The 24604-nt window shown below is 33.2% G+C and overlaps 2 protein-coding genes and 1 pseudogene across 4 annotated transcripts; all 3 read left to right on the plus strand.

Moving 5' to 3' along the window:
• Window positions 1–1294: 1294 nt before the first annotated feature.
• Window positions 1295–4641, plus strand: LOC149516959 (cytochrome c oxidase subunit 5b-1, mitochondrial-like). 2 transcript variants are annotated; one of them, XM_089764511.1, is made up of 6 exons: window positions 1297–1649; window positions 1866–1951; window positions 2150–2203; window positions 3262–3328; window positions 3480–3559; window positions 4293–4641. In XM_089764511.1, exons 1-6 carry the CDS (start codon window positions 1499–1501, stop codon window positions 4350–4352), a joined length of 498 nt encoding a protein of 165 aa, XP_089620637.1. In that variant the 5' UTR covers window positions 1297–1498; the 3' UTR covers window positions 4353–4641. The 2 variants fall into 2 exon arrangements, with proteins under 2 accessions (XP_089620638.1, XP_089620637.1); XM_089764512.1 differs by lacking the exon at window positions 2150–2203 and having other exon boundaries at window positions 1295–1649.
• A 9311-nt stretch (window positions 4642–13952) lies between these two features.
• On the plus strand, window positions 13953–17902 carry LOC149516960 (uncharacterized). The gene is made up of 9 exons (XM_089764521.1): window positions 13953–14166; window positions 14342–14456; window positions 15720–15756; window positions 15906–15975; window positions 16112–16216; window positions 16600–16750; window positions 17009–17091; window positions 17328–17421; window positions 17514–17902. The coding sequence occupies exons 1-9, from the start codon at window positions 14136–14138 to the stop codon at window positions 17596–17598; spliced, it is 771 nt and encodes a 256-aa protein (XP_089620647.1). The 5' UTR covers window positions 13953–14135; the 3' UTR covers window positions 17599–17902.
• A 229-nt stretch (window positions 17903–18131) lies between these two features.
• On the plus strand, window positions 18132–23018 carry LOC149516961 (periodic tryptophan protein 2-like; annotated as a pseudogene). The gene is made up of 6 exons (XR_016344251.1): window positions 18132–20458; window positions 20679–20930; window positions 21014–21104; window positions 21390–21761; window positions 22549–22808; window positions 22955–23018. The product of XR_016344251.1 is annotated as a periodic tryptophan protein 2-like (transcript).
• Window positions 23019–24604: the final 1586 nt, after the last annotated feature.

The raw sequence follows: 24604 nt of genomic DNA on the forward strand, positions 1-24604 counted from the left end.
CATGACTTGTTAGTGTCAAAATTAGTGTCGATACAAATAAACACAAGATATATTTTTTTAAAACACATATTTGCATTTTATACAAATTTTTTCAAATCATTTTTGTGTTATATTACTATGTCATATATGAAATTATCATATTTAATTTGATCGATACCATAATTCCTTGCAATTTATTTTGTTTGTCTTTCATGATTCCACTAATTATGCCCAAGGAAAATAGGGGAAGCTTAAGCACTTAACAAGAAATTGAATGGTCTTGTGAGTGAAGAAGATTTAAAGATCTACGGTGGCATGGTTTTATTTGGTTGATATTTTTATTATTTATTTTTTGTGAAAAAAATTTTAAAAAGATTTTTGGAAGGAAAAAATTGAGTTTGATTGACAAAAGAATTAATGTAAAAAAACTTGATTTTAGTTAAAAATGTTGATATATCAAATTAGATTTGATTAACATACGAAAATAAATGAATTGAACCAAATTAAATTAACACTTTTAAAAAGTAAATAGTCCGTTTGAAAATAAAACATTCTCACAAAAGTGGATGAAACTTGACTTTAGAAAATCTAGTTCAAGTTCCCGTCTAACTCAAGCTGGGTGGATCAGTCATGCATGAATAGATTTGATATTGATATAGGTTGGATTGTCTTTTCATTTAAACATATTTAGTATTCGTTTGTATCTTATCATATTTTTGTACGGTGCAATTAAGTTCATGACATCTTTAGTTAAATTTAAATTTTAATAAAATAAAATTAATATAAAATTTTTATTAATTTTTTTAATCATAATTATATATATATATTTTTCATCGCAACTAAAATAAATTTTATTATTATTTTTAATTTCATCAGAACTAATATTATCATTAATTTAAATGAAATTTTAATCAATAATTAATTTATAATCTAGTTTTGTACCGAAATAGTTTTAAAATATTACTCTTAGAAAAATCAAATATTTGAGAATGCAAAATTGAATTTTTTTTACTCTTTTCATCCTAAAATATTTATGATATATTGATTTTTATTGAATTAAAAAAAAACATTAATTTTAATATATTTAATATTAAAATTTAAAATTTTTTATAAATTTAAATTTTCATAATTTTTAATATCAAAAAATAAAAAAATTTTAAAATATAAAAAGGAAAAAATTTAAATATTAAAAAAATAAGACATAATTTTAAAATATTAAAAAAAAAAAAAGGGGAAAGAGAGAGTAACGAACTGGACCCCAATTTTAAAGCCAACTCAGTATTAAAACCAGGCATTTAAATTTTAAAACTTTCCAAACAGACCTTACTTTCCAAAAGTCAACCTTTTCCCTTGACATGACAACTGACCAATCCTATAAAACTGAACCGCACTGACAGCCCAAAACTTCCACTAAAGAGAGGAAGAAAACGCTGTCGCTTTTTTCATCTTTCTCAAAAGGAGCAGGGGCGTGATCTGAGATCAGCAAAAACCAAAACCCTCAAATCTTGAATTGAGAAATATGTGGAGAAGGCTAGTGTCTTCACAGCTCAAAACCCTAGCCACTGCTCCCTGCCGATCCGCTTCTAAAACGGTGCCTTTTCATTTCAAATCTCACATTTCTGCATTCCCTTCAGCTTCTCTCCTCTCTCGCCACTTCTCCGCCGAGCTAGGTAGCCCTAATTTCCTTAGATCTTCGTTAATGATTCATTTTGATTTCAAGCTTGGCATCGGTTTGATTTAATCTTTTATATGAATATTTTGGATCATTAATTAAGGTGCTGTGGAATTGGAAGAATAGATTAAGTTTATATTAGAAAAGAATGTTGTTTCTGGCGTATCCGATATTGATTTCATGTTTTTGTTTTCGATTCGTTTGTGTTGTGCAGCGGATACTGCTGTGAAGAAGAGGGTTGAGGATGTAATACCTATCGCCACTGGTAATGAGCGCGAGGAGCTTGCTGCTGAGCTTGAGGTGATTTTTCCTCTTCCGTGCCTCTGTTTGGTTTTAAAATGTGACAACTTTATTGTGATGTTAGTTTTCTATGATTGAAGATTTGAGTAGTTGACTATATTGTTATAAGCATTGTGATTAAATTTAATTACTCATCTCTCAGTTTAGGAGCCGCTGCTTTCTCATTCTGATTTTTTTTTTCTGCTCTATTTTGTTTAGGGAAAGAAAATCCTTGAAGATGTAAATAATCCTGTAGGTCCTTTTGGCACAAAGGTTAGAACGTGTTGCAATGTCTTTCACAGTCTATTACAATTGGACAACTCATATTCGATTATGTTTGCATCATCTTTTATGGAAGCAATGACAAGTGGTGTCTGAAATACTAACAATTCCCTCCCCCCCCCCCCTTTTTTTTTCTTGCTATAAATTGCTACTATATTTTACCTGCATTAATTCCTTTATTCTGTTTGTACGTAATTTTCTATATGGCTTCAAGTACTAGGGTTTTATGCACTTCTATTTAAATTATTTACTGTTTACCCTATCTTGATATATCCTGTAACTATTTTTTATCCTTAGATTGTTGATCTGATGTTTCATAATGTAAACAAACGAATATGAAAAGATGTTAGCAGGTGCATTATTTGGTACTGTTGCCATATCTCTTTTCAATGTTATTAACTAGCAGGAACTGCCTAGTGATTTGTTCAAGTTTTTTGCTAGCATTTGCCTTATCTTTTGGCTTTTAATTCATTGTTGGATTCAAATAATGAATATTAGCAACTTTTTATATAATCTATGAGTCCTTAGGTTTTTGTCCTCTCACTGGTGGGCCCTGGTCACTGGTAGACTAGGCCTGAGGGGAAGGGGATGTTGAACTGTGAATCTTGGCCCCCCATGGAGGTAACAATCCATACACCAAACCTGGGCTGTTAATATTTTATTTATCAGTAACATTAATATAGAATGGTTTAATTTGCTTCCTAGATCATAGTTCTACCAATTCTTGGAAACTAGAATATTATAGATATCATACAGCACGGAGAAAGAATTGTTTCTACGCTCAATATTTTGTTTACTAAATGTGTTAAAGCTGTGAATGCAATGTTTTTCTACTATTTTAATATACTGCAATGTTTTATCCATTATGTTGAATAATGTCTAATTAATAATCTTCTTTTGTAAATTTATCATCTTGAGTTTGGGCCTCTATTTTATGGTGCTAACAACTTTTTTTCTGCTAGAAATTGGAAATGTTGACCTTTATGAAATCATAAGAGTGATGTCATGACTTGACTTTTGATGGTAGAAGTCATTTTATCTGCTTGTAGGAAGTTCCTGCTGTCATCAAGTCCTACTACGACAAGAGAATAGTTGGATGCCCAGGGGGTGAAGGCGGTATGGTTCTTTCGTTAATTCTCTGTTTCTGCTTTTCTAAGTTCTAACCGTGGTTGTTCTTATATGCTTTGTCTCAGATTGATACAAAATTGAGTCATTCTGCTTGAACTAATACTCAAATTCATTTGATTTGCCTATTTAAAAAATGTAGAGGATGAACATGATGTTGTCTGGTTTTGGCTGGAGAAAGGCAAGCCACATGAGTGCCCAGTTTGCTCACAGTATTTTGTGGTAAGTGGATATCTTGAATTAGAAAACATTCATTCCTTCTGTCCTATCCTTGAACAGATGTATTTGAGCTCACATCTTAATGTAAATTTCTTTGCATTCATTGGATCCATATACAGTTTAGATATTTCTGTTAGCCCATACATGGATGCACCAAAAATCTTAAGATTTCAGTTAATTGTTAATGATCTGGGGTGTTGTGGAACAAATAAACAGTATCGGTTTATTCTCAGGCAAGCCTAATGGGCTTCTTATTTATATGGAATTATGGATGTGTTATGTTGGTCAACTTGGTTCTGGTTACTTCATCTATAACTCTGTAAACGTGATCAGTGAATGCAGCAAACAATCATCTATAAGATGGAGATGCAAATGTTTGAGCTATAAGATATTTAATAATTTTTCTAGATCATCAATGAAGGACATAATTAAAACTACAATGACATTGCTATCTGTATTGATTTTTACTAAACAAAGACCCGTGTGATTTTGAGATGAACATGAATAGGTGTAAGGTTAGATCCATAATGCTATGAATAAAGTGAGTCCCGGAGAACTTAAGGTTGACAGACAGTTCATCCCCTTCCCTTAGTCTGTTGCCCTGTAAAGCAATTGGACAAAATCAATGAAGTGGCATTCTTACCATTCCAGCCTTTTCTTAACCTTTACAGCAACAGTAATCAGTTCTTTCCCGCAATGTAGGATTGTCCTAATTATTTCTGTTGATGTTTGGCAGCTAGAAGTTGTGGGCCCTGGAGGACCTCCAGATGGACATGGTGACGATGATCATCATTAATTGCAACTTTCAGTTTTTCCTATTGGAATAAAATTGGAGAGGATGGAATGATGTCCAGTATATAGTACAACTTCAAATGTTGGCAACGATTGAGATGGTATCTCTTTTATTTTATTTTATTTTATTTTTTAGTAATCCAAACACAGGGTGGTCATCTTTTTGAACTAAGGATCTTCTTAGGTTTAACTTTTAAAGCTTTGCCAAATAATCTATGGCTACCTTTCCATTCTTTCATGAAACTTGCTGGTATTAGAGTTTTCAATGAATCTGACTATCTTAGAACCCATTATTTTGGTATCATCACGTTCGGATTCTTGTATTTGAATTCACTGGTATTGTCATTTGTTACCAGATGTCCCAATTTCATTTTCATCCCAAAGATTTCATGGTACCCATAACTATATGTTATTTCCATTGAAATTATAAGGATCTCCTATGTCAACATTCAGCCCCTTTCTTTCTCCCTTCCTTACATAGGAGGTTGTGTCATTTCTCCCAATTACATAATCTCTCACCAAAGCCGCAACCTGGTATTGTATTCGATGAAAGGAAAAAAAAGGAGAAAATCTATTATTTTGTATTAGGTTTTATATTTTTAATACAGTGGAGTCCACTTAATTTTATCTTAATTATTTTGTGTACTAAATGTAGTAGTAAATAATAATATTTTCTTGAATTCCAAGTTTAATTTAGTTGTTCATGTAATTACTACATTTAACATATTTGAGATTCAAATATTAACATCGACTTTTGTTGTATAAAAAATATAATATTTTCGACCCTGGATGATATTTTCGATGATGGGAAAACGATAGTTTAACCTTTGTTCTTGGGAGGAAAGAAGAGAAAACAGGGACAGGAGGAAAATGAAACATCAAGAAAGTGATATATATTCTTTGCAAAGTGTATTCTAAACGTCTTTTCATCAGGATTTTGGTTCCCGGAAGATTATGGATCAAGCAAAATCCTCCAAAAGCCATAATAAATTTGCTGAAAACTACAAAGGGCGGCTGTTAAACAGAATAGAATTCCCATCACTTTTATTACCGATGAGCTTCTAAATTCTATATTACAATACTGAAATAGATGGTGAGGAGAGAAAAACTCAAGCATCAGAGCAGAGATATTTTTACGTTTAGCCACCTTTGTTCCATTGTAAGATATGAAATGAAACCACCTTTTTTATCTTTCTTTTCTTCTTCTCTTTCATGAGATGTTATTGTCTATCAATTTTACACCAAAATTAAAAAAGCTTTTTGGGCAATATTTGGTATCAGATTTGGACTCAGATTCATCCAGAAAAACTGTTGCCTTTTGGGGTCCCATCCTAATATGCTTACCTTTTGTTGCTGAGAAAGGGAAAGAAAGAAAAGAGATGGAACATATTACAGTCATTTTCATACCATTAACAAGGAATACACAATCTCATGACAGGTGGGAAATATATATATGTACAACATATAAAAAGAAAACATAACTTTATTTCTCTTTCTATATTCTATATTTTTAAGGGGTTTTTCCGCAACCAAAGCCAGATGGATTAGTAGCCTCTCGATTCTTCTTTCTTTCTTCTTTTATTTTTTTTTTCCTCCAAATTTCTAGGGACATTGGGATTACAACAAGCTTCTTTTTCATCCTCTTACGCCATAAGTTACCATATTTTATTTTTAAAATAAAGGTCATAGTTTGGGATAAGTAAAAAAATTACGAAATTTAGATCTTAAATTTGTTAAATATCAAATTTTAAGAGTAATTATTTAAATTAATTGAATTAAATTTGAAGTTCAATTATCATATTTTTTTATTTAATACAACAAGTAGATAATTATTTTAAAGCATTTTTTAAAAAAATATAAAGTATCCAAAAGTTGAAACTTAATTTAAATGATAGATTTCAGTAAAACTGAAGTTCAGTCTTCTACACTCACAAATTCTCTTTCTCCCAATTTTCATTGGCCTTCTATGTAAAAAAAAAAAAAAAGGTGTATGATAATCTAACTATTTACAAAGTTATTATATACATTAGAACAGAGATTAACTGCACTAAAAGAAAAAGGAATAATAAAATTTTTTCAATGTTGAGAATAGTGACTCAAATTTCATAAGTGATTTATTTGAGATTGGTTAAATATTACTTGATGGATAAGAAACTTGTAGAAGAAGAAATTTAAGAAAAATGGATTCTTAATAGATAAGTTTGTATACTTATAAATATATTGAGTCTCTATAAGGTTAGGTATAAAAAAAATGTAAAGGATATAGACACCCCATAAGATTACTGAAGATTTATGTCTTATGAGTGTGTATATTTGAATGTTTGTAAGTGGACTAGAGGAGACTGAGAGGATCCACATAGGTATGGTGCATGGGTGCACATGTGTATGTATTTATTTGGGTGGAGAATATTCTATAAGACTAGAAGAGATTGAGAGAGTCTATAAGTATTGATTGTTGAGTGCTAATTGATTTGTTTTGATGTAATTCTCTATAACTAGTGGATTTTCTTTTTTATTCGTGGATATAGATTGGTTGGGCTGAACTACACTAAATTGCTATCTTTTGTGTGATTAACTAATTGTTTGATTTTGCTTCTACTGAGTTGATTGGATTGAGACTTTTTACCTAATAAGTGGTATCAGAGCTAAAGATTCAAGATATAAGAAAAAGCAAGCCTAAATGAGCTCGATTTAATGGAAGAGTTCAAGTTTATATTTTGAGAATCAGTTTGCAAAAGACTTGAAGACACATAAGAGAAGATGATTACGAGACTTTTATTACAAGTAGAGCCAAGCATGTCTAGCATGAAAACTAATGATTTGATAGTATGGTGTATGGGTGCACATGTGTATGTATTTGTTTGGATGGAGAATATTCTATAAGACTAGAAGAGATTGAGAGGATCTATAAGTATTGATTGTTGAGTGCTAATTGATTTGTTTTGATGTAATTCTCTATAACTAGTGGATTTTCTTTTTTATTCGTGGATATAGATTGGTTGGGCTGAACTACACTAAATTGCTATCTTTTGTGTGATTAACTGATTGTTTGATTTTGCTTCTACTGAGTTGATTGGATTGAGACTTTTTACCTAATAAGTGGTATCAGAGCTAAAGATTCAAGATATAAGAAAAAGCAAGCCTAAATGAGCTCGATTTAATGGAAGAGTTCAAGTTTATATTTTGAGAATCAGTTTGCAAAAGACTTGAAGACACACAAGAGAAGATGATTACGAGACTTTTATTACAAATAGAGCCAAGCATGTCTAGCATGAAAACTAATGATTTGATAGTATGGTGCATGGGTGCACATGTGTATGTATTTGTTTGGATGGAGAATATTTTATAAGACTAGAAAAGATTGAGAGGGTCTATAAGTATTGATTGTTGAGTGCTAATTGATTTGTTTTGATGTAATTCTCTATAACTAGTTGATTTTTTTTCTTATCCGTGATATAGATCGGTTGGGCTAAACTACACTAAATTGCTATTTTTTGTATGATTAACTAATTGTTTGATTTTGCTTAATTAATTCAAATGGTGGATTTCAGTAAAACTGAAATTAACTTTTTTACACTCACAAATTCTCCTATCGCTAATTTTCATTGGCCTTCTATGTTAAAAAAGAAAAGGGTGTATGATAATCTAACTATTTACAAAGTTATTATACACATTAGAACAGAGATTAATTGCACTAAAAGAAAAAGGAATAATAAAATTTCTTCAATATTAGGAATAGTGACTCAAATTTCATAAGTGATTTATTTGAGATTGGTTAAATATTACTTGATGGATAAAAAAACTTGTAGAAGAAAAATTTTAAGAAAAATAAATTTTTAATAGGTAAATTTGTATACTTATAAATATATGGAGTCTTTATAGGGTTGGGTATAAAAAAATATATATAAGAGAGTTTTATGGTTTTATGAGATAGCACCTCATAAGACTACTGAAGATTTATGTCTTATGAATGTATACATTTGAATGTTTGTAAGTGGATTATAGGAGACTGAAAGGATCCACATAGGTATAATGCATGAGTGCACATGCGTATGTATTTATTTGTGTTGAGAATATTCTATAAGACTATAAAAGATTGGGAAGGTCTATAAGTATTGATTGTTGAGTGCTAATTGATTTGTTTTGATGTAATTCTCTACAACTAGTGGATTTTTTTTTTATCCGTGGATATAGGCCGGTTGGGCCGAACTACACTAAATTACTGTCTCTTGTGTGATTAACTAATTGTTTGATTTTGCTTTTATTAAGTTGATTGGATTGAGACTTTTTGTCTAATAAGTGGTATCGGAGCTAAAAATTTAAGATATAAGAAATAACAAGCCTAAATGAGCTTGATTGAATGGAAGAGTTTTGAGTTTATATTTTGAGAATCAGTTTGCAAAAAACTTGAAGACACACAAGAAAAGATGATTACGAGACTTCTATTATAGGTAGAGCCAAGCATGTTTAGCATAAAAACTAATGATTTGATAAAATTTAAGTCAAGGTGAAAATTATTAAGAATAGTGACTCAAATCCCATAAGTGATTTGTTTGAGATTAGTTAGATATTACTTGATGGATAAAAAGACTTATAGAAGAATAATTTTAAAAGAAAATGGATTTTTAATACTCAAATTTGTATGTTTATAAATAGATAGAGTCTTTACAGAGTTAGGTATGAGAAAAATATGTAAGAGAATTGTAAAATTTTATGGGATAGTTACCCCATAAGACTATTTGAGATTTACGTCTTATAAGTGTGTATGTTTGTGAGTAGACTAGAGGAGACTGAGTGGTGCATTGATGCACATTATTTGTTTGAATTGAGAATATTCTATAGGACTAGAGAAGATTAAGAGAGTCTATGTGTATTGATTATTGAGTGCTGATTGATTTATTTTGATATAATTATCAACAACTAGAAAATTTTTTTTCTCATCCATATATATAGGTCAATTGGATCGAATCATGTTAAATTGTTGTCTCTTGTGTGATTGATTAATCATTTGATTTTGCTTCCATTGGCTTGATATTGGAGTTTTTTGCCTAACAAGTAGTATTAGAGTTGAAGGTTCAAGATATGAGAAGAGTTAAGCTTAGAGGAGCTCGATTTAAGGAAAGAGTTCAAGTTCATATTTTGAGAATCGGTTTGCAAAAAGTTTGAAGACACAATAGAAGGTGATTGTAAGAGTTTCATTATAGGTGGAGTCAGCATGTCTAGTATGAAAGCTGATGATTTAATACAATTTGAGTCAAAATGGAGATTGTTGAGAATAGTGACTCAAATCTCATAAGTGACTTATTTGAGACTGGTTAGATATTACTTGATGGATAAAAAGACTTGTAGAAGAAAAATTCTAAAAAGAAATGAGTTCTTAATAGACAAGTTTGTATACTTATAAATAGATGAAATTTATACAGAGTTAGGTATAAAAAAAAGATGTAAGAGAGTTGTAAGATTTTATAAGATAGATACCTCATAAGATTATTGAAAATTTATCTCGTATGGATATGTATGTTTGAATGTTTGTGAGTGGACTAAAAGAAACTGAGAGAGTGCATGGGTATACACGCTTATATGTTTGTTTGGATTAAGAATATTCTATAGGACTAGAAGAGATTGAGAAAGTCTTTGAGTATTGATTGTTGAATGCTGATTGATTTATTTTGATATAATTCTTTATAATTAGTGGATCTCTTTTCTCATCCGTGGACGTAAGTCGGTTAGACCGAACCACGTTAAATTGTTGTCTTTTATGTAATTGATTAATTGTTTGATTTTTCTTCCGCTGACTTAATTGGATTGAGGTTTTTTTCCTAACAAGTGGTATTGAAGCTAAAGGTTCATGATATGGGAATAGGCAAGTCTAGAGGAGCTTGATTCAGGGAAAGAGTTTGAGTTTGTGTTTTGAGAATTGGTTTACAAAAAACTTGAAAACACACAAGAGAAGATAATTACGAGATTTATATTACAGTTGTAGCCAAGCATTTCTAGTATGAAAATTGATGATTTAATGAAATTTGAGTCACGACGAAAATTATTGGGAATAGTAACTCAAATCTCATAAGTGATTTATATGAGATTGGTTAGATATTCTTTGATAGATAGAAGATTTACAGAAAAAAAATTTAAAAGGAAATGGATTTTTAATAGACAAGTTTATATACTTATAAATAGATGGAGTATCTATAAGATTAGGTATAAGAAAAAGATGTAAGATAGTAGTAAGATTTTATGGGATAAATACCTCTTAAGATTACTGAATATTTTTGTCTTAAGGGAGTGTATGTTTAAATATTTATAAGTGGACTGGATGAGACTAAATGTGTATGTATTTGTTTGGGTTGAGAATATTTCATAGGACTATAGGAGATTGAGAGGGTCTATGGGTGTTGATTGTTGAGTGCTAATTGATTTGTTTCGATGTAATTCTATACAATTAGTAGATCTTTTTTCTCGTCCGTGAACGTAGATCAATTGAATTGAACCATATTAAATTACTATCTCTTGTATAATTGATTAATCGTTTGATTTTATTTTTACTAGCTTGATGGAATTGAGGCTTTTTGCCTAACACTCAAAAACTGATTCTATCTGTTAATTCACATGGAAAAGACTTAATTGTTTCCATATTATAAGGAAAAGGAGGAAAACTCTTGGTATCACTTCTCTCCTTGTTAAAAGATTCAAAATATCATCAAATGTCCGATGTGTTCTCTAAGGATACCATTTTCAAAAATATCCTAGAAGAATAGTCACTTGGACTTGCTACCTTGCTTGTCCCTTTCAATCACTAATCTTTAAACTACATTCACTAATTAAATTATTTTCAGTTGCAAATCTACATATTAAAGACAAAAAGAAACCCTATGTTTCCTAACTCTCTAGTTCATGGATAAGAACCAGCTTTTTCATTCTCTTGTCTAGACAACATTACGCTTGCACTTTATTAAATTTATGTCTTTCTTATTAGAGAATTTTCTTTCCCCATGTTTTTGAGCAATCCAGCTTTGCAACAGTACTACATTAATATAAGGAAAAGATCATTTCTGTTTCTCCTTATCTGAAATACTAAAACTATAAAAAAATTTCTCTTTTTGATTACAAACACATATACATGTTTGTAAGATCATGGAAGTTTTAAATACAGTTAATAACTCCAGTAATTAGAGAAGGGATAACATTAAAATAAAATTCTCCTCATATTAAACAATTTGTTTCAAGTCTGTCACCCTATAGATATTATTTTTTCTTTTTTGTTTTTCTTGTTTCAGTAAGTGTTGAATCAATGCCACTCTCCACTATGTAGGATAATTCAATATGGCTAGTCTTTTTCATCAAGGTAAGCAAGCATCACCACTTGTTTTTTTTTTTTTTTTTCCTATATATATATTAATTAATTATGTACCTTCATCTTTAACCCACATTCACCAATTAGTTTATTTTTCACTGAAAATGAAAGATATAGGTAAACCTATAGCTATGATCTCTGCATGGTTTTAAAAAGATGTCTAGTCAATACATGAGCAGCACCAGCTTCCTATTGCCTAACACTTTATTCATGATGTGTGATGTTTAAACCCTTGTTTTTCTTTTTCTGCATAATCCTTGTACCTTTCATTTTCACTGCATTTTGGGAACCAGCTTTGCAGATGAACAAGGAGAAAAACAATTGTTGCTTGAGCTAGCTGCAACTATTTTCTTTTTAGTAATTTATTTGAATGTTTCAGATTTTTTTGATACAAAGAGACCGTAATATGAAGACAAAAAAAATTATAAATATTAAAATTTAAAAATATCGAATAATTGTACGAATAAATTGAATTAAATTTTAAGTTATAATTTTCAACATTTCACATCAACTAATATTAATATAATTTTATTGACACTCACACAGCTGCATTATTTAATGTCAGTAATAAATTAGCCACACTCAGAGATAGTGCCAACAGCATTTGATGTCTTTCAGTTATAATAACTTAGGAATCAATTAACTAAACTCAAAAAATTAAGTACCATCGCATATCTATATATAATTATTGATTGATTCATGCCCCTAATGAGTATGGTAGGGTAAAGGAGGAGTTGACAATGAAAAAGTTGGCCAAATTTTTCCCCCCAGAAAGAAAGGAAAAATTACTGAAAAGTTTAGCTAAAAGGTAATCAGATGCTACCATTCAACACAGTAACCAATTATGGCTTGCTATGTCAGCAGTATTTCCCCTTAGTCAACCAGTTAAATATAGAGTTTGCTTTTTGTTATATGTACAGAGTTCGAAAGGCATTTTTGGCTATTGAACACTACAGCTAGAAGGCCGTAGGCCAAAGATGAATGACAGCCTGAAGATGATAATTAAGCTGAGTCATGTATGACAAACAGGTACCGGATAAAATGCATATCACAAAACAGCACTTTCTTTGGAGGCATGTTGCAATAAAGCTGCATTTTATAGGTACATAATGATGGCATAATATGGGCTCTCAGAGAAACTGACCTGAATGAACATGAGACCAGTTAAATGGTGGGTCTGCAACTCTGCAAATCAATAGTAGAAGTGACATTTTTTTTTCCTGGCATAGGCTTTTTGGCCAGTTGGCAGTTGAGGTTGCAAGCAATGATAATAACCTTGCAAACACTTTAAAGTAGAAATGAGAATTCTTGGAAATTTATTAAGTCGGTTTATATAATCATCTCAAGAGGTGATAATTTGAGATTCAAATCTCAATATTTATAATTTTTTTTTATAAAAAAATTGAGGATATAAACCTTTAAAAATAAGGGAAAACATTTGGAAAAGATTAGAAACAAGGGTAATATTGTCAGCTGAATATCTAGCAAGCAAAGAATCAAAAAGGACGTGCAGCTTTGGACTTTGGATGTGCTTAATACTTATGGTGTTCCCCATGAATATAAACAAACAAAACTTTTTATGGTGGGAACTGGGAATTAAGCAACAAAAAATTATAGTGGCAAGCAGGAAAGGAAGAAAGAGGATGCAATGAGAGAAAAAGAAAAAAAGGGCACATGCTTTTCTGCTGTCTTTTCCACATAAAAAATTTAGTTCATACATAATTATAATTTTTATGCATGTATATTGTGCATCAACAAATGATAAAAATTAAACTCTTTAATATAATGAGAAGTTGAAGTTTATTGAAGTAAGAAAAAATACTCGGTTTCCTTCTGTCCTTGAGTCCTTCGGTATTTTTCCATTATACCAAAAATTTGTAAGGATGTATGAAGTTGAAACTTCTAAGCTTTCTGCTTAATGAGTATCAATCAAATCATCAAGGAATTCATAAACAAATGATCGAGAAAAGATTTTTATTTTCAAATTTAGATTATTCTTTTCTTGTTTCAGCAATATTCTGTTGAGTTGTTGCTGAAGGCTTTACTTTATTTTTTGGCCACCACCCACAAGCATAGATTCTTTCTATGTTGAAAATCTCCGTTAAGGGATGGATGATGGTGCTCTGCTCTGCTTGGATTCTCTCTGCTATCGAAAAGAATTTTTGCTTTTGTCATTGTCATTGTCATTGTCATTACCCCTTCCTTTTCAACGATGCCCCTCATCCTCATTTTTTAGTTTTCCAGGCAATTTTAGGCTCAATGTGCAGCCTGTTGTACACAATATTCACATGTTTTATTCCATTTCCACACTGCCCATTTGGTTATAAATAGACAATACCCTTCTGGGTTTTCTTCATTGTATCACCTCTTCTCAGTCCTTGCCAGAGGGTGGGCTGTTTAGTGCAGTACCTCAAGTAGTGGGAAAACAACAAAATGAGCTATTCACATCTTGCCATGAGCTCAGGTCTGTTACTTTCTTTATATTACTTCCTTACCTTTCAACTTCTTGAACTCATTAATAGCTGTCAAATATAGGGATTGGTGATGCTTTCTTGGTTCATTTATTAGGTTTCTAGTAATGTTTATCTACTTTTAAGTTGACATTTTGATAGTTAGACTTCATTGGTTCTAATTTTTAGGTAGTAGAACTGCTAGAAGGACATTTGACTTTGGAAGGACATATGTGGTTCGACCAAAAGGAAAGCACCAGGCAACTATAGTGTGGCTTCATGGCCTCGGTGACAATGGCTCAAGGTAATGCTTCTTTTTCCTTCTCCTGATTTTGTATACCTTTTGTGATTATCAGGATCCAGTCTTTAAAAACCCTTCTTTGGATTTGTAAACTCTTGCATCTGTCACTTATTACTAACACCAATCTGCCGAAGAAATACGTTAACTGCAAGCTAGGCTTTTGTTATACTACAGATGCATGCTATGTGTTCTTTTGTTTCAGTGAACTTCATTTATTGAATGCTGGAGACTAGTTCGCATGGTAACTTAATTTTTTACTGTACACTAGATTTAATCTCATTACTCACTAACTTGCCGAGAACTGTGGATACAGTTTTATTCTATCCTTTTGTACAAATCCTGTATCAGAGTGGACTTTCTGAATCATTAAAGAAAAAAAAAGTTGTTTGAGAATGTCAACATCTTGGCATGCTTTATAGAAGTAGAAGGCCCATATCATGCTATGATTTTCTCTGTTGAGTTTCTTTTCGTTGTACTCTTAATTGGAATAAGTTCGATGGAGAAAGCAGTGCCACAGTGAAATAATATTCATTGTATTATGATTTCTTTTCTGTCTCATGTGATGTTAAGCTTACCTTGGGAAGCCTTAGATGTGAAAAGAGTATATTCCATGTCCATAGATAAGGGTCCACAAATTAACTTGGTACTCCCACCATATTAACAAACATTTATTACCTTTTGATAAAGGATATTCATTTTCATTCAAGTATTATGGCTGGTTCTAAAATTCTATACTTGAAAATATGGTAATTTTAGACACGATACAAAAATGATAATAAAAAAACATAAATGCAACATGGTTCAAAATTTTGGCAAAAATAAAAAAATATGTTGTGTTTGGTATGCCATATGAATTGTGACATGATAATTTTTATGTTTTATACATGTTTGACACAAAATAAACATGATGTAGACGCACGAATTGCCAAATTAAAAGTAAAACTGGTTCTACTAGCCGCTCATTATCTTGTAAGTCTTGACAACCCTGCATGGACAAACTTAGCAGTTTTTGGCTTTGGGATGCTTGCTGCTTTCACTTAACTCCTGTGATCCCAGTATCTGAGATAAATAGTTGTTGTTTCCTTGTTTTCAAGATAAAAATTATCAAACTTCTAATGGAATTACAGAAGTTCTATCGGCAGTTGCATTTTCATGTGCAGCTGACAACTGAAAACAGCACTTCTCCAAATTATCTTCATGTTGGAAATATAACGTCAATTAAAAGGAAGCACTTTTATCCTAACTTTTATTCTTACTTTGTTGCAGCTGGTCCCAGCTCTTGGAAAGTCTTCCTCTTCCAAATGTAAGGATGCTTTAATAAATTACTTTTAACTTATATTGTTTCAGATACACATTGCTTTATCCTCCAATACTTAAAATTTTAGTTGAACCATCTGATGCAAGTTTTGTCATCCGTGATTCTCATATATTTCTCTTGATTCTTTGTTTCAGATAAAATGGATTTGCCCCACTGCTCCTACTCGTCCTGTGGCTATACTTGGAGGATTTCCTTGCACTACATGTAAGCAAATTTTTGGTTTTATTGTTTGGTTTGTGAAATAAGCATTATGTTGCATGTATCCTATATCCAGTATCCTGTAACTAAAGCCATGTGAATGCTCTGACACTGACATAATCATTTAAATTGCTTGCATCAGGGTTTGATGTTGGTGAGCTTTCAGAAGATGGTCCAGATGATTGGGAGGGTTTAGATGCTTCTGCAGCACATATCTCAAACTTGTTGTCAACAGAGCCATCTGATGGTATTTTGAAGGCTTTATTATCTGCAAAAAGATTGCCTTACAAGATTTAAACATAAATTTCAATGCTTAAACTTGAATTTCTGATCTCTATATGCAAATGAAGTTGTGAATCTTTACTAGTTTCTCGGTTCTTAATTACTGAATAAAGTTCAGCCTTGAGCTAGAAATAAACTTTTATTACTGCTGAAATAGGCTATTTCTGTACATATTTTCTTTCATATCTCCCAGGTTGCCTTAACTCTTTGTGCCATTCTCTATATATGCTTTATTTTGTTAAATTTATAGAATATCAAGGTTATATATAAATTGATGCTTTAAATAGTGTCTGTTTCCAGATAAATTTAAATGAAAAACTTAATACCATATCAATTTCCTTCTGACAGTGAAAGTGGGCATTGGAGGCTTTAGTATGGGTGCTGCAATGGCCCTCTACTCTGCAACTTCTTGTGCTCTGGGAAGGTATGGAAATGGCAACCCATACCCCATCAACCTAAGGGCAGTTGTTGGACTAAGTGGCTGGCTTCCAGGTTCAAGGTATGGCATCATTCAGAATTAATTTTCTAACTCACCTGTATACTCTTTTATGTTTCGTACTTCTTTGCCATGAAAACATGAGATTAATTTTGTTAGAAATCATCATGATATAGTGATTCATAAGAATATAATAGAGTGGATTCATCCAGTAATTTGTGTTGCTCTCTGCCTGAGATTACAAAATAATTGAATACCTTTAGAGTGTTAAGTTTTTGCAAAATATTCTTGTATTTGCCCATTGAAGGTGTTGCTTTGCAGGAGCCTAAGGAACAAAGTAGAAGTATCACGTGAAGCTGCAAGACGTGCCGCATCCTTGCCAATTTTGCTCAGCCATGGAACTTGTATGTATCTTTTCCATGTTAAATGATGACATTTTGAACGAAGAATACATAATATATTCATACTGAAAATCTGCTTAGAAAGATGTTCCATTAACAATCCTCAAAAGGTTGATGGACACATTCTTCCCGTCACAGTTCAAACGTTTTCTGGAAAACACATTATTAACTCTCCAATGACATTGTTATTTCAACATTAGTCCACAAAACTGATCCTCTTATAATCCATCCTATTGCAGGTGATGATGTTGTCCCCTACACATATGGAGAAAAATCTGCCCATTCCTTGAGTATAGCAGGATTTCGGAACCTCACCTTTAAAAACTATGAAGGGTAACTATTTAGGCTTTTACAAACCGTGATTAGCTCATTGCTAATTGACAAACCACGCAGCATTTTAAGTTTTGGTTAATTTGGCTGTGCAGGATTGGTCATTACACAGTCCCTAAAGAGATGGATGAGGTCTGCAATTGGCTGACAGCAACACTGGGGCTTGAGGGATGCCGGTAAATGTAGCACAGGATCAGTTTTTAGTTGGAGCTAGCAGAGAAAGAAAGAACAGGGAGACAATAATGGCAAAAGAGAGAAAACTGCATATGTACAAGTAGGTGCTTAACAAAATGGGTTGCTGGGTATATGATATAGTTGAATTAGCCCTCTTAAATCACTTTGTCTTTTCACCTGTCCTGAAATAAAGTTTCTGACGCATTTTTCATTTTAAATGTAGGATGTAGATCGTAGTAGCCTAGTCTGTTGTACTTTAAGTGCATTTTGATTTTAGTTAATGTGATATGGCATTTGGCTTCTATCTTGATTTGTTTCTTCACTCGCTTATCAGCATTCTTGGAAGCTCTGTCTAGTAATTGTGAAATCGGTATCTGTTGTTATCCATGGCGAGTAATTTATAAAAGTGAAGGCCTTTTCATGTTGTTCTGACCAATGTGACAATAGGAACTGAGTTGCAAGACATCACAGACCATAAGAAGAGCATCCTGCCTGATCTACACATCCCAATCAAAAGTTGGTGGATAATGGAGGAGAAAGATGCCTAAATAACGAAAATAAAAATTAGCTATCAATATGAAGTACCATCATTTTTGTTACCATGTCTCTTACAGAGGGACCAGAATAAGTAAAAGAATCATCCTGACCACCAAAAAAGACTGATCCGAGTGAAATCCATTCACAGGATTACAGGACATTGATGGATCAATTTCAGTAAAACTAGTTGAAACCTATAAATCTTTTTCCAATTAGTAATTACATGCATTATTTCATCAAATACTTGCAACACTAAAGAACTTGAATAACCCCGGCCAACAACTATCACCTCTGTCAAAATCGAAACTCATAGCCCTCTTTGCAATATAATGGCTATGCTTAACTGCAAATTCAAGCAATTTCTTGGCATGTCACCGAGAAAAGCCGTGAAATCTTGATCAGGTCTTAGCTCTCTCTGAGAAGCCAATATTCTGCCAATTACTTGCAAAGTCAGCCAAATAACAAAATGATGACTTAATCCTACTCTGTGCATTCCATTCACTGGTCATGAATGCTACATTGATGATCATTTTCAGTTTGATTCATACGGTCTTCGGAGCTACAGGATGGTGTCAGCAGAGGGAAAGAAGGACAGCCTGCAAAATAAGTTTACGGCCATTTCGCAGAGCTGGTGTTGAATTTGAAGATGTGGAGGAGACACACGTTTCTGATTTGGGGAGGCAGCTTTCACTGTATTGGTGGGGTTGGAATTTTCCATGAGGATGTCTGGTGAACCATCTCCCATTATGTCACAGAATGCACTAATACAACCCATTTCGTGTGACAACTTGCTCACATGCTTGTGTTGGAAAAACAAGAATTTGATTTGTTTTCATAATCAACACCTTCCATCCGAAAATGATTCAAAGAGTTAAGACAACATCTAAATGAGGTGAGCATTTGGGTGTCCATGGTGCGGCCGGCACAGATTTTCATAGCAACCCAACCCCGGGGGGAGCCTTACTTGTGCGGAAGGAGACGTAGCAGCGCATAACTCAATGCCACATCCATCACTTTTGGGAGATTCAATGTTATTAAGAATTCGAATACCTGTGCCTTTTCATCGGAAATTTTTCTCCGGAAAGTGATGAAAAAACAACATTTCCTGTTTCTCCACGGTTTTCTAATCCTCCTTTTTTATTTCAAGGAAAATATGGGCTGTATTGGGCTTTTGGGCCGGGTCCTCCACGAGGTATTTTTCGGCCGATAGGGTTTCTCTTTCTCTTAAACCCTTCTTAAAACCCTTCTGAACGCTAAAAATTTTCCTTCACTTTCCCACCATCCAAACGCACCTCACAACCAAATGAACTTCCGTTTCCAAAACCTCCTAGGCGCCCCTTACCGCGTCGGAAACATCGTGATAACACAAAACACCAACCTAATCTCTCCCGTCGGCAACCATGTCTTCGTCACTGATCTCGTCAAATCCCAAACCTTAACCCTACCCGTCCAATCCTCCAGCAACATCCGCCGCATCGCCGCTTCACCTGACGGCGTTTTCCTCCTCACTATTGACGAAAACAACCGTTGCCTTTTCATCAACCTCCCCCGGAGAGTGGTGTTGCACCGCATTACTTTTAAGCATCCCGTTAGTGCCATCAAGTTCAGCCCCAAAGGGAAATACATAGCTGTGGCAGCGGGTAAGTTGTTGCAAATATGGAATTCTCCTGGGTATAAAAGGGAAGTTTTTGGGTTTGAATTGGTTAGAACATTTGCTGATTGCAATGATAAGATATTGGCAATTGATTGGGATAATGAATCAAAATATTTGATTGTTGGGTCTAAAGATTTGACTGGGAGGTTTTTTTTGTGGATAAAATTAAGGATAGTTATAAAAAACCAAGTTTGTTTCTAGGTCATAGAGATTCTGTTGTTGGTTGCTTCTTTGGTGTTGATAAGAAGAATAATAGGGTTGATAAGGCATATACCATTGCTCGTGATGGTTTTATTTTTAGTTGGGGTTATAGTGGCAATGATGGTAATCATGACTTTGGAGATGAAGGTCCGGAGGATGAGGAGCCACCTTCTCCAGGAACACCATAGAGGGACGCCGAAGGTGGGGAGGGGAGTGTGAAGAAAAGGAAGGATTTTGATGGTAAGGAAAGTGATTTTATCGATATCAAGGGAGAAGCTTACAACGGCTATGTTCAATGACCTTGGAAATTGGTTGACATTTGGCTGTGCAAAGTTGCGGCAGTTGTTGGTGTGGGAGTGGCGGTCAGAGAGTTATATATTGAAGCAGCAGGGGCACTACTTTAATGTGAATGCTCTTGCTTATTCGCCAGATTCACAACTCTTGGCTACTGGAGCTGATGATAATAAAGTGAAGGTAAATGAATGTTTGAGAGATGTTTTGATTGTTTAGATCTTACGTGGTTGATAGGCATTTTTGGCCTTCTGTTTTCATGGTTGTAGTTGTGGTTATCGACTTTTAAGAATCTTGTGCCAATATTCTATGTTCTTAAGAGCTACACATTTGCCTCGCTGCTGCTTGTCCTCAAGTATTTCAATTTCACACCTCATGAAAGTTTAGATATTTCTTGTCACAGGTATGGACTGTTTCGTCTGGCTTTTGTTTCGTAACATTCACCGAGCACACCAATGCGGTTACTGCACTCCATTTTATGGCTAATAATTATTGCCTCTTAAGTGCATCCCTGGATGGGACTGTTCGTGCATGGGACCTGTTGCGTTATCAAAATTTTAGAACATCCACAACCCCTTCTTCTAGGCATTTTGTTTCTTTGGTAGCCGACCAAAGTGGTGAAGTGATTTGTGCAGGAACTCTAGATTCGTTTGAGGTACATTGGTTAATGCTGCTTCATTTTGACATTCCCATAGTAATCACATTTCATGATTTTTTTTTTCATCATCATTATTACAGATTTTTGTTTGGTCAATGAAGACGGGCCGTTTATTGGATGTTCTTAGTGGTTATGAAGGTCCTGTTCATGGGTTGATGTTTTCTCCAACAAATGTGATCTAACTTTTCTTCACTTTTTTTCTGCTGATTCGATTTGTTTAGGTTTCCATTTATCTCTGTCGATCCTATTTTTTATTCTGGAGTTGTTCTTCTCCTTGTGCATCAACTGTTTTTCATCTGACTTTATTTGGCCTAATGTCTGATGTGCATCTCTGATCTTTGGGTTGAATCCACACTTGTTATTATATGATGTGTATACACAAATGTTTTTTTTTTTTTGTTTTAGCTTTAATAATACCTATTGATTTGCTTTTTTTTTTTTTTTTTTATAATATTTATGCAATATTAGCTTCATCAACCTGGGACAAAACTGTTCGGTTATGGGATGTATTTGAAGGAAAAGGTGCTGTTGAAACATTTCCTCATACAAGATGTTCTGACTGTTACTTACCGACCAGATGGAAAGCAATTGGCTTGCAACACATTAGACGGACAGATTCACCTTTGGGACCCCATTGATGGCTTGTTAATGTGCACCATTGAGGGCTGTAGGGATATAGCCGGAGGACGTCTCATGACTGATAGAAGATCAGCAGCTAACTCAAGTTCGGGAAAGTGCTTTATGACCTTGTGCTACTCTGCTGATGGGAGTTACATCTTAGCTGGAGGAAGTAGCAGATACATCTGTATGTATGACGTTGCTGATCAGGTAAGTTTAGATACATCTGTGTGTACCAAATAAAAATTAAAAAATTATTCTCTAATTTGAACTTCGAAGCATATTTTTGGACCATTTTTGGATTATTTTAGATGCCATTCAAATCATTGATTCTTTTCACAGTTTAAATGCGTATATTGTTTTCTGCAGTAACCCATAGAGCTCTAATTATTTCCCTCTTAAAATGTGAATTATCTCTGATTAAAATGAGATTTAAAACCATGAAGATAGCAAGTTTTTTTGTGAACTTTACAGTTGATATCTAAAGAATTTTTTCTTTTGACTGCTATAACCTACCCATCTTTTAGCTACCTTGTATCCAACAGCCAGAAAAGAAGAAAGTAATCATGAGATGCCTCTCTTATTTTGGAGACCTATTGTTTTCAACCATTAATGGTCTTATAAAATAGTCATATTTTATTTGATTCAGTATCAGAAGGAAGAATTTGCATGGTAATCTCTGTCTAATTTGAACCATGGGTTTGGTTACCAAGATATTTTAGTGTTCTTCCTATTCTTGTCTTGTCCTGAATCAAGAGGGACTAAGGCATGCATGCTTGGTACCTTGTTCCCACAATACATACTTTTTCATTAGTACAAGCCTTACAGTATGGTTTGCTCTCTCTTCTTTTTCCATTTGATATACAACGCACATGCCCCTGGGTGATAATTTCAATCAATGCTTTTCTGTCTACCTAGAGTCCTTTTTATTTTTTATTTTTTCTGTTTTGATCAAAATGTTGGAGAAAAGATAAACCCAATGATGTATTTGAAACAGGTTTTGCTTCGACGATATCAAATAACTCATAACCTCTCTTTGGATGGAGTTCTTGACTTCTTGAACTCAAAGAATATGACAGAAGCTGGCCCGTTGGATTTGATTGATGATGATAACAGTGATACAGATCAGCCAAGCAGAGCTTTAATTCTTAGCTTGCGTTTGAATGAGGATTCACTAATTAAAAGGTGTATTTTCTCTGTCAGTCCAGTAGATGTTGCAGCAGTTGCTTCATCAATCCCTAGCAGATACTTGCAAAGGTTAATAGACATTAGCTGACCTTCTGGAAGGGTGTCCACCCTTAGAGTTCGTGCTTCGATGGGGTCAGGTAGCTTTCTGTCATTTTGCCAGATAAATTGATGTTTGCTTGTGTTTTGCTCTTGACATGGTTTGGATTGTACGGCAGGAAATCTGCAATGTTCATGGTAACTCTGTTCAGCAGAATTCCAGAAATCTTCTACCTGCTTTAAAATCTTTACAGAAGGCAATCACCAGAATCCATCAGGATTTGTCTGATACATGTGCTTCCAATGAATATATGCTTCGATATTTATGCTCTGTTAGCATCAAGAAATGAATTAAGCATACTCTAATTGGTTGAAACTGTCAAAAATTACCGCTCGTTCAGTTCTAATGTGGACCCTGATAGCATTAATGAGCTAAAGGAACGTGCTATGTTTGGATCCTGTGTTACAGCACATGAAGTTAGAGAGTATTGCCAAATCTTGCCGCAACATACCAGAGTGGTTAGAGGACATCCATGTAAACCTGGCAGCTTCAACACAAGGTGCATGTTGCAGCAGACGTGGTAAGTTGAAGAAGGCATTTCGTATGACACTTCGATTCACAAAGTGTGGATCAACACTTTTCAGCTCAGGATCTTCAAGAATATTTCTTGCACTCAAAGGAATATCTTCATCAGTCAGAAATTTGATAAGAATACAAACCTGCTAAATGCATATATTCTATCAGCACCTGAAAAATTACACGATAAAACAAATATGCGTGGGGGCATAAACGAACCTATTTTCCGTCATGCATCTCACAAGTTACTTTTATAGTTATCTTCTAAAGGAGCAGATATCAATAAGACATTTTTGTATGTATGTGTACACACAGATGCACAGGCAATGTAAACCAAATGCAGACTTTCTATGAACTGATCAAAAACTGAATAGAGAATGGGTGAATCACTCAGGTCATTAAATTAACACTTTTAACTGTAGTGTTTGTTTCAGTTTCAACACTCTTATTGGCAGTGAAATGAACCCCTTTCATGTAGATCATTACAGGTTTTTCGTTGACATCCTAAAGTTGCAGTTAATCATGATCAATAAAACTGTAGACAATATGAAAACGAGCTTTGTCAGCTAGAAATGAGAAAAAAAAAAAAATTCCATTATGCTTCACCTGTATAACATAAAACATCGCAGAGGGCATGCCTACTTGTTTAACAACATCCTTCGAAGAAACAGCAGAATCCTGAACCTTATTAAAATCTTCATGAGCATCAAGGTTACCGGGAACACTTGTCGAGTATTTCAACCCCTCCTCATGCAAGGATCCAAGTACCTAGTATCAGCTTAAACCAAATAATGACCTTTGAAAATAACGCAAGAAAATCAGAAAGGAGAAATAATTAATCAAACCCTAAATTCCAGTCAAAGATTTAGGCTAAACAATCATATTTTGAAGCTGTCAAATTAAGAAATAGTTTGCAAATAATTCATCTCGTGATTTCTTGTAAATCACATCTAGTGATATAAATGAATAAAATGTTTGTAAAATAACAAAATATTTGATGAACAATTTGTGAATATATTCTATTTTTATTTGTTTATAATCATTAATTAAGTTTATTAAATGATTTGGAGTAAAATTTAAAATTCGTTAATTAAACGAATAAATCACAAATATAATAAAGTAATATTCTGTTTATTTGTGAACATTAATAAAATGTTTGATGAAAAAATTGTAGATATGTTCAATTTCTATTCATTTAATAAATTTAAACATTTATGAATAATATTTAATGATTTGTTAATTAAATAAATTA

This window comes from Durio zibethinus, chromosome 8, assembly GCF_047325235.1.
Source record: "Durio zibethinus cultivar Kanyao isolate XHJ-2024 chromosome 8, ASM4732523v1, whole genome shotgun sequence".
Taxonomy (NCBI): Eukaryota; Viridiplantae; Streptophyta; class Magnoliopsida; order Malvales; family Malvaceae; genus Durio; species Durio zibethinus.